Source organism: Elephantulus edwardii, unplaced genomic scaffold (assembly GCF_000299155.1).
Source record: "Elephantulus edwardii isolate Elephantulus edwardi_28Jun2011 unplaced genomic scaffold, EleEdw1.0 scaffold00107, whole genome shotgun sequence".
NCBI lineage: Eukaryota > Metazoa > Chordata > Mammalia > Macroscelidea > Macroscelididae > Elephantulus > Elephantulus edwardii.
The window spans coordinates 12,223,866-12,234,765 of record NW_006399857.1 but is presented as its reverse complement, the minus strand read 5'-3'; the positions used below and the strand labels follow the sequence as shown (position 1 = coordinate 12,234,765).

Sequence of the window (10,900 nt, the reverse complement as noted above, 5' to 3'; positions counted from 1 at the left end):
CGTGGTAATGGGCACCCATGCTGGACAGTGTTGGCTGGAGCTTCCCGACTAAATCAAGCCTGGAAGCAGGAGCGGCATCCACTTCCAAAATGGCTTGCCTCCAGAAACTCTATGTACGAACAGTGTTCAGGCTGTTCGTTCATAGGGTCGCTATGAGTCGTCTACGACTCGACGGCATAAAACAACAACAACAGATTTGGTTTAATATTCCTCAGCTTCAACTTGAACTTGCATATGAGTAGTTGGTGGTCTGTTCCACAATCAGCTCCTGACCAAGTTTTCACAGCTGATATTGATCTTCTGCAGTGGTTCTTTCTGCAGATGTAATCGATCTGATTCCTATGCACACCATCAGGTGAAATCCACATATATAACCTGTGTTTATGTCTCTTAAAAATAAAGGTGTATTCCAAAACAAAACAAAAAAAACAAAACCGTATTTGCAATGAATAAGTCATTGTGCAAAATTCAATCGTTCTCTCCCCAGCTCCATTTCTGTCAGAGTCTAACTACTGAATCTTCTTCTCTGTTCCCACCTTTTGCATTCTAGTCACCCATTATTATCAATGCATCTTGATTGCATGTTTGATCTGTCTCTGATTTTAAAAGTTGGTAAAAATCTATTTCCTCTTCCTTGGCTCTGGTTGTTGGTGCATGTATCTGAATGATAGTGGTATTCACTGGATTTCCTTTTATGTGTATGGACCAATTGAATGGGAAAATATGTTTCCAAGGAACTTTCTAGAGCAATGATGCTAGTCTAGAGACTAAAGAGTTCCTTGTCCAGGCCATGATTTTCTCAATTGACATGAGATCACTACTCCTTTATAATTTGGGAAGTTCCCTGGCTGCATATTCCCTAATGCAATAAATCTCCTGATCTTCTGTTGGTTGGTACTAAGAATTTTGATCATGGATTTAAGAAAGATGAAGTCATTGACAACTTCCATCTTTTCTCCAACTATCTTGTTTTAATCTCAGTTCTGTACATTATTTTTCAAATCAGATATTTCACATTTCCTTCACCCCTCCCTACCCATTAAATTGATCAAATTTATCTTGATGTTACCTATTGATCCAGTGGTGAGAACTTTGTTGTTTGTTGTCATTGTTGTTGTTTGTTTTGGTTCTGGTGTTTTTTTTAATACTAGTTTATTTACAAAATTCAAATTCATTGTTTTCCAGAACTGATTCTTCCAATTTCCCGCATCCCCCCCATACATTAAATTGTATAACTCTATGATCAATCCCCTCCACCCCCTGCATATCCTCATCCCTCTGCTTCCACCCTCTCCCTTGGATCATTATACTCTTTCGATAATGATGATTTTATAGAATATTTGTCCTTGTCGGACTGAGTTAGTTCACTCAACATAATACTCACCAGTCCCTTCAAGTTAGGTAATAATTTACAAAATCATTGCTCCTGCGAGCTGTGTAGTATGTCATTGTGTGAATGTGCTATAATTTCTCAATCCATTTGGTTTTGGTTAGACATCTGGGCTGATTCCGTGTTCTTGTGATAGTGAATAATGCTGCTATGAACATTGGTTTACAAGTCTCCGTTTGTGCTTCTGTTCTCATTTTCTCAGGGTATATTCCAGTAGTGGAATAGGTAGTTCATATGGAATTTGTTCAGCTTTTTAAGGAAGTGCAACAGCCTTCCAGAATGTTTGTACCATTTCACAATCCCAAAAGATGGGACAGAGGGTCAGAGAGCTGGAAGACAAGATAATTTTTGTTTTCTTGATGTTAAGATTCAATTTATATATTTTTTTCTGTAACAAGTGCTTCAAGTACTCTTACAGCAAGCTGGATTGTATCATACGTACCTTGATTAGTTTTCTTCTGATTCTAATGTCACATTCTTCTTCATAGTGCCCAGCTTCTCAAATAATTTTTTCAGCATATAGAATGTAGAGGTATAAAGAGAGGACAGAACTCTGACACACACCTACTTAATTTTAAACCATGTAGTATACCCTTGCTTTATTTGCACAAACTTCTAAATCTAGGCATAGGTCTCATAAGGGAACAATTAAATATTCTGGGATCCCAGGTTTTGTAATATTAACCATATTTTTTAACCCACAAAGTCTGTCAAGTTCCATGTGAAAAGTCACCTGTACATTTCTTTAAAAAGGTATTTGCTGTGATTAAATAACTGAATGTATAAAATGCAGTCATTCATTCTTTAGCCTCATTTCTGCCACCATTAAGAATGGGAATCTCAGAAAACTTAAGTATGCTAATATGAAATCTATGCCTGAACCAAAAAGCTATCATCCTTCCTAATAGAACAAAGGAGTTCTCTATGACTTAAAATCAGGAAGGGTTATAATGATTAAGGCTGTATCCTTTCTCTGTATCTATTTAAACATCATGCTGAGCAAATAATTTATTATGCTGGACTTTATGAAGAAGAAGGTGGTATCAGGAATGGAGAAGGACTGATTAACAACTGTCTTATGCAGATAACACAAACTTACTTGCTGAAAGTGAAGAGAACTTGAAAAGCTTGGTGTGGAAGACCATAGGTCTTCACTTTGAATTACAATATTGTTGTTGTTATGTACTACTGAGTCAAAAAATCACCTACAACTCATAGTGACCCTATGTACAACAACCCTAAACCCTGCTGTATTGCTTATCAATCTTATTGTCTCTGACACACCTATTCACATTACCCCAGTGTCTGAATCAATCCATTTCATTGAGGGTCTTTCTCTCCTTCACTTAACCCCCACCCTCCCAAGCATAGCATCCCTCTACAAGGACTGATCCTACCTTGCAACATGTCCAAAGTATGTCAGCTGGAGTTTCAGAATACTTGCTGCCCAGGAACAGCCTGGCTTCACCCTCTCCAGAACGAACTTGTTTGTTCTATCAGCCATGGTATATGCAATACTCTTCTCCAGCATCACAGCTTAAAGGCATCAATTCTCCTATCATCCCATTGTCCAGTTTTCTGATTCATAGCAAGTAATTGCAAAAACAGTGGCCTGGATCAGGCACATTTTAGTCTCCAGACTGACATTGTTGCGCTTCAGTACTTAGAGTGGTCTCTGACAGCAGATTTTCCCAATATAATTAATTCATCTTTTAATTTTCTGGCTGCTGGTACCAAGGGTCTTGATTGTGGAGATAAGTAAACTAAAGCTCTTAGCAATTTCAGTTTCTTCACCATTTATCATGATGCTTCCAATTGGCCCACTGGTGAGAATATTTGTTTTCTTGATGTTGAGTTTCAACCCATTTTGAAGGCTTCAGTCAACAAGCATTTCAGGTATGCCTCAGTTTCAGCAATAAGGGTTATGTCATCTGCATAATGCAGATTGTTGATGAGTCTACCTCAAATCCTGATGCCACCTTTCTCCTCATATAGCCCAGCTTCCCGGATAAGTTGTTCTGCATATAGATTGAAAAGGTGTGAAGATAGTACACATCCTTGGTGCACATGTTTCCCAATTTTGAACAATGCAGGGCTCCCTTGCTCTGTTGGTTGCCTCCTGGTCCAAGTATTGGTTTCACATAAGCACAATCAAGTGTTCTGGGATTCCCATTCTTCTCAAAGTCAGCCACAGTTTGTTGTGACCTACAGTTAAATGCCTTTGCATAGTTAATGAAACACATACATTCTCCTGGTACTCTCTACTTTCAGCCAAGATCTATCTAACATTAGCTATAATATCCCTAGTACTATGGCCTCTTCTAAACCCAGCCTGCATTTCAGGAAGTTCTCTGTTGATGTGCTGTTCCAATAATTTTTGGATAATCTTCAGCAGAATCTGGCTTGCATGTAATATCAATGCTACTGTTTGGTAATTTCCACACTTTCTCTGATCACTTTTCTTTGGAATGGGAACAAATACAGATCTCTTCCAGTCAGTTGGCCAGGTGGTTGTTCTCCAGATTTCTTTGCACAATTAGGTGAGCACGTCCAGAGCAGCATCTATTTGTTATGACAATTGCTATGCCATCAATTTTGGGGGCCTTGATTTTTGTCAATTCTTTCAGAGTAGCTTCAACTTCTTCCTTCATCTTCACAGGCTCTTGCTTTTATGTTGTTTCATGAAATTTTTCTGTGTCAGCCAATTCCTTTTGGTACATTGACTCTGTATACTCTTTCCATCTTCTTTTAATGCTTCCTGGATCATTAAATATTCTGCCCAGAGCATCCTTAACTATTGCAACTCGAGGTTTGAATGTGTTCTTCAGTTTCTTCTGCTTGAGAAATGCTGAATGAGTTCTGCCCTTTTGATTTTCTGACTCCAAATCTTTGCACATTTCATTGTAATACCTTACTTGTTTTCTCATGCTGCCCTTTGGAATCATCTATTCAACTCCTTAATATCTTGATTTCTTTCTTTTTGCTTTGGCTTCTCAGCACTCTTGTGCAATATTCAGAGTTTCTTCTGACATTAATCTTTGTCTTTTCTTCCTCCTCTGTATTTGTAATGACCCCCGCATTCTTCCTTGATAATATTCTTGATATCCTCCAACAGCTTATCTGATCTTTGCTCATTAGTGTTCAAGGCCTCAAACCTGTTCCTGAGATGGTTTTGAAATTCAAAGGGACAAACTCAAGGTAAAATTTTGGTTCCTATAGACTTGATTTAATTTTCCTCAGCTTCAGCTTGAACTTGCATATGAGTAGTTGATGGTCTGTTCCACAAGCATCACTTGGCCTAGTTTTCACAACTGATCTTGAGCTTCTCCAGAGTTTCTTTCCACAGATGTAATTGATCTGATTACTATGTATACCGTTAGGTGAAATCCATGTGTATAGCCTGTGTTTATATTTCTTATAAAATGTATTTGCAATTAATAAGTCTTTGTGAAAAATTCTATCTCCAGCTTCATTTCTTTCACCAAGTCCCAACTGTTGATGCTTCTTCCCTATTCCTAACTTTTGCATTCCATACACCTATTATTATTAATTAATCTTGATAACATGTTCAATCATCAAAAATATAAAAGTCTTTACCACTGAGCCAACAGATACCATGATAGATTGAAAAGGGATTTAAAGTGTGAATTATTTCACTTTACTTGCATTCATAATCAATATCCATGGTACCAGCAGACAAGAAACCAGGATACATTTTGGACAGGTTTGTTGTGAAGGATCTCTCCCAAATAATTGACAATGAGGATTGATGTCAGTTTTAAGAACAAGATGTGCCTGACTTTGCCTATGGTCTTTTCAATCTCTTGCTATGGTTCTGAGTGTTGGACAATGAATAAGGATGACAGAAGAAAAATTGATATTTTTGATCCGTGGTACTGGAGAAGAATACTGACTACACCACAGTCTGTCAAAAGAACTAACATAAGTCTTGGGAAAAGTGCAAAGTGCTTCTGGGAGGCAAGGATGATGACGTTTCATCTGACATATTTTACTAGGAGGGGCTGTTCCTAGAAAGGTAAAGGGTCAGTGAAAAGGAAGACACACAACAATATGGGCTGATATGGCAACTGCATCAATGAGCTCAAGTATATTAGAGTTGATGATAACAGCACAAGATAAGATAGGGTTAAGGTCAGTTGTTCATTGGGTCGCCATGATTCATACTTGACAGCAGCTAACAACATTGCCAAAATCACCATAAATAAACAAAACACAACAATAATGATTATTGTTTTATAATAAATTATTTTTAAAGATGATAGAATGTTTTTAAAACAGTATATAAACAAATATTGATATTTTAATATATATCTATTTTATTTCTTTTTTAGGTGACACAAAAATCAACTATCCATGATGTTAAACAAAAATTGTGCAAAACATGTAAGTTTAATATATAATTTAATACATACAATTTGATGTTTATTCACATTGTATCAAATTAAGTGTAGTTAAAGTCTCAATATTCAGTTGAAGGAGTATATGGAAACCATATTTTACATGAGCAAACCAAACTGACTACTATGTAGTCAATTCCAAGTCAGAGTGAAACATTCACTGCATTTCTGGCACTGCAGATGAATCTCTTGAAGTGTGTTATAACTTCTGGTCTTTATGGTTTGCAGCATAATATATATATATATAAACATCCGATCTACTGCTGGCCTAGTTGTAGGAAGCTGAGCTGCAATCCCAAAGGCATGAGGTTTGAATCTGTCAGCGGCTCTGCAGGAGAAGGATGGGCAATCTCCTCCCATGCATTTAATTGCCTCTGAAAACCAACCAAAGGGTCAGCTATGGGTCAGTTCTGACTCGATGGTGCACAATAACAACATTTTTCATAGATATATATAGTCTCGTCTATAAATTCTTAAATTATGCTATACTCTCAAACACTATTTCAATATTTCATGAAATTATAATTACAGTATTAGTATTTCCTCTCTAATTAATAGACACTGTTTAACTGTGATATTGACGAATACTACTGAAAGTTTCACAGGCTTAAAAAAAACCCCACATTATTCTTGGAAGGAGTACAGCCGGGGTGCTCCTTTGAAGCAAGTAGAATGAGACTTTATTTCACATGCTTTCAGTAATTTATCAAGAGGGACCAGTTTGGAAAAATGATGTTATCTTTGGAAAAGTGGAGAGTCACTTAAAGAGAGAATGATCCTCAGCAAGATTGTATGACACCGTGACAATAACAATAATTTTCAACAAAGCAGAGATTGTGAGGATGGCACAGGACTTGTAGGGCTTCCATCTGTTTTAGAATGAGTAGCTATGAGTCAAACCAACTTGGTGATACCTACAAAAAATTATTAAACTTTCAAATTTATAAATGTTTTCCTCAATCTAAAAATACCCTTGAATTCTTTATTAGAGGAAATAAAAAGTGTTTCTTTTCTTTTTTCAATTTTTATTTTAATTGTGATTTTAACAAAAGTTTACAGAAAAGTTGGATTTTCATTCATTCGTTGTTGCACATTTTCTTCTCTCCTCTTTCCACTTCCCCGGTTCACTTTACCTTTTTTAAACTCTTTGTTTATTGTGGCACAATTTCCTTTCTCTCCTGTTCCCCCATTCAAATCCTTGACTCCAAAGAGAAACTTGGTTTCACTCTCTCCAGAACAGACCTGTTTGTTCTCATGGGAGGCAATAGTATATTCAATACTCTTTTCCAGCACCACAACTCAAAGGCATAAATTCTTCTCCTGCCATCCTTAGTCATTGTCCAGTGTTATGATGCATAGCAAGTAACTATAAAGGCCATGGCCTATGTCAGGTGCACCTTAATCTATAAACCAACATCTTTGTTCCTCAGCACTCTGAAGAAGTCCTTGACGACACACTTTCCTAATGCAATTCTTCTTTTGAATTTCTGGCCACTACAACTATCACTAGTGCCAGGTGTTGATTGTGGAACCAAGTAAGAGGAAATTGTTAACAATCTCAATCTCTTCTCCATTCATCCTGGTGCTGCCAATTTGCCCAGCGATGAGAATCTCTGTCTTCTTGATTTTGAGCTTCAATCCATATTAATGACTGTAGTCCTTGACCTTCTGTAGCAGATATTTCGGTTCTCCTCAGTTTCAGTGACTGAGGCTGTGTCTCCTCCAGAATGAAAGCTGTTGATGAGTCTTCCTACAATTCTGGCACCATATTGCTGCTCACATCAATATTTATTTTATCATTTTTTACAGTACCAAAGAGACGGTAATAATCCAAATCTTCATCAATGGATAAATTGTTGCAGACATTATCATACATGCAGAACATGGCTAAATCTAGAGAATATACTTTTTGAGTGACATAAAGGAGTCAGAAATATACTTATGATATAAAGTCAATATTATAAGAAGCTAAAGAAAGGTTTACACACATATAGAAACCTTCCTAGATGGTTACCAAGATAGGAAGGGAGTGGAATGGGAATAAAAAAGTAATAAAAAGGCAATTATTTTGCCCAATGATTTAACTGAGTGAAAGGAAAGACAACAGTAAGAGAATTATCCAACATTATAAATAATTATTTAGTAGTACTTTAGAAGAGGAAGTGGCATTCACTTCCTAAACAACATGCCTCTGGAAACTATAAACTTTGATAAATGTTGATAGTTTTAGAGGGGTTTCAGGTCTTTTGGTCATAAGGTCACTATTAATCATCCTCGACTTAAAGGCAATCAACAACAACAGTACTTGAAAGTAAAATACATACATATGTTTATGCTTAATACGAGAAAGGTAATACTGCATAAATTTTAATACACAGATTTTTATGCTAGATATAACAACTCATTCAGTGATAGTAGAGGTCATGTGTTTCACCCAAATAAATATATACAAAAAAGAGTGTGGAAACTCTACATATAAAAAAATATATATAAATATCTAGAAATAATAATACACACAACCACTACCAAGAGTTTTAAAGTTAAGTTCATTACCTACTTCACAGACAGAAAGATGTAGTAGGTTGCTTTTGTAGTTACAGCTTTGGAAACTCTATGGAATAGTTGTTGTTGTTATATGCTGTTGAGTTGCCTACAACTCATAGCGACCATATGTACAACATCCCTAAACTCTGCTCTGTCCTGTACTAATCCTAATGTCTCCTACACACCCATGCCAATTACCCTAGTCACTGAATCAATCCACCTCATAGAGGGTCTTTGCATCTTGTGCTGTCCCTCCACCCTCCCAAGAATGATATCTTTTGCAGACCGAGGGTCACAAAGAATAGAATAATTTTATAATAAAGAGACAAACAGCCAGGAATTAGATAGAGCAGAGAGCATAAAACAGGGGGTCAGCAGTTCTCGACTGAAGACCTCGAGCCATGCTTCTCTGCATATTTATATAGAATTACTAGGAAGTACAAAACAAAGGATAATGGTGAAATCTTTTACAGATAAGGCCAAGTTCCTCTTTATGTTAATCTCAAGAGGGAGGGATTCATCTGATAAAACTAAGAACAATGTTGACTCCTAAGGAATGTCCCAGTGTCACAAGGTGACCTCCTAAGGAATGCCCCAGTGTCACAAGGTGACCTTCAGCTTATATTAAGCCTCTCTCATTTCCTGATACAGCATTTGGTCTACTATTATTAAATTTGATATTCGGCTTCCCTCAATATCCGTCTCCAAGGATTGGTTTCTCCCTGCAGCATTTCCAAAATATATCAGAAGAAGGCTCAGAATCCTTGCCACCTGGTGTCATCCTCTCCAGAATAAACATATTCGTTTTCTTAGGAGTCCATGGTACATCCGATACTCTTCTCCAGCACCACAGCTCAAATGCATCCCTTCTCCATCTATCCTCCCTAGTTATTATCCAGCTCTCTGACACATAGCAAGTGATTGCAACCACCATGGCGTGCATAGGGTGCACCTTAGTCTCCAGAGTGATACCCATTGCTCTTCAGGACTTTGGAGAGGTCCCTAACAGAAGACTTGCCCATCACAATGCCTCTTAATTTCCTGGCTGCTAGTGCCAAGAGTGTTGACTGTGGAGCCAAGCAAACTAAAGCTATGAGCAACCTCAATGTCTTCACCATCCATCCTGATGTTGCCAATTGGTCCAGTGGTGAGAATCTTTCTTTCCTTGATTATGAGCCTTAATCCATATAGAAGGCTGCAGTCCTTGGCCTTCTGCAGCAAGTGTTTCAGGTCTTCCTCAGTTTAAGTAGCAGGGTTGTGTCGTCTGCATAACTCAAATTATTGATGAATCTTCCTCTAATCCTAATGCCACACTTCTGATACAATTTAGCCTCTGGATAATCTGTTCTGCAAATAGGTTGAAAAGATATGGACATAGGACACATCGTTGGAGTATATCCTTCCCAATTTTGAACTATGTAGTATTTCATTACTCTGTTCTGACAACTGCCTTCTGGTCTAAATATATGTTTTGCATTTAGCAAGATCAAGTGTTCTGGGATTCCCATTTTTCTCAGAGTCAGCCACTATTTGTTATTATCCACACAGTCAAACACCTTTGCATAATCAATGAAACACAGATAGACATTCCTCTAGCGCTCCCTGCTTTCAGCCAAGATCCATCTAACATTAGCTACAATATCCCTAGTACCATGACCCCTTCTAAACCCAGCCTGATCTTCTGGCAGTTCTCTGTTTTTTGTATAATCTTCAGTAGAATCTTGTTTGCATGTGAAATCAATTGTATTCTTAGATAATTTCCACACTCTGTTAAATCACCTTTTTTGGAATGGGAACAAATATAAATCTTTCCCAGTCAGGTGACCAAGTTACTAAGTAAAAAAAAAGAATGATTTGTTATTTTGATATTGTTGTTGGAGAAGGGTGAGGAACATATAATACTAAAATACTTCATAGGCAACAGATGGAAAGAATCCTTTGAAATATCTTAGTTATGTTAGATTCTCTAGAAGAGTAAACCTATATAACTGTATCTATATGTATTTTGTAAAACATATTGATATAATTCCAGGGAGCACAGTAATGGGCATGATAAAAGGCTGAGTCATGAGATTAAGAGGCCAAGTAAATTCAAAATATGCAGGTTAGGTGCAATGCTGAGGACATAGAGGTTCATAACCCAAGATCATTCAAGACTAGTTGTTACAAGTTTATATTCAATATCCTGGTAACTAGAAGAGAGCATGATGTTTGAAGAAAGTAATCAACTCATATTGTGGGGTATATCTCACCTTCCAAACAAATTGTCCCTTTTAAATGATCATATCTTCATATCAGATCACATCATGGAAGGTTATAATATTATATTATCTTATATTGTGTTGTATTAAGCTGCATTGTGTTACAGTATGTTTAATTACATTTGTAAGCAGACACTGGTGATTGGGACATGGAATGTGAGAACCTTGAATGTAGGAAAATTAGATATTGATAAGGAAGAAATGGAACGCATAAATATTGACATACTAGGCATTGGTAAGATGAGATGGACTGGCATGGGGCATTTTGAGTCGGATGACCATATGAT

At 37.0% G+C, this 10,900-nt stretch overlaps 1 protein-coding gene across 1 annotated transcript in view; it reads left to right on the top strand.

The window, feature by feature from the left end:
- Positions 1-10,900, top strand: part of LOC102854568 (trans-2,3-enoyl-CoA reductase-like) — a 222,369-nt gene that overhangs the window by 30,121 nt on the left and 181,348 nt on the right. Inside the window, exon 2 of the mRNA XM_006891969.1 lies at positions 5,743-5,794. Within this exon, the coding sequence (XP_006892031.1) occupies positions 5,743-5,794 (52 nt within the window). The remainder of the gene's footprint in view (positions 1-5,742; positions 5,795-10,900) is intronic.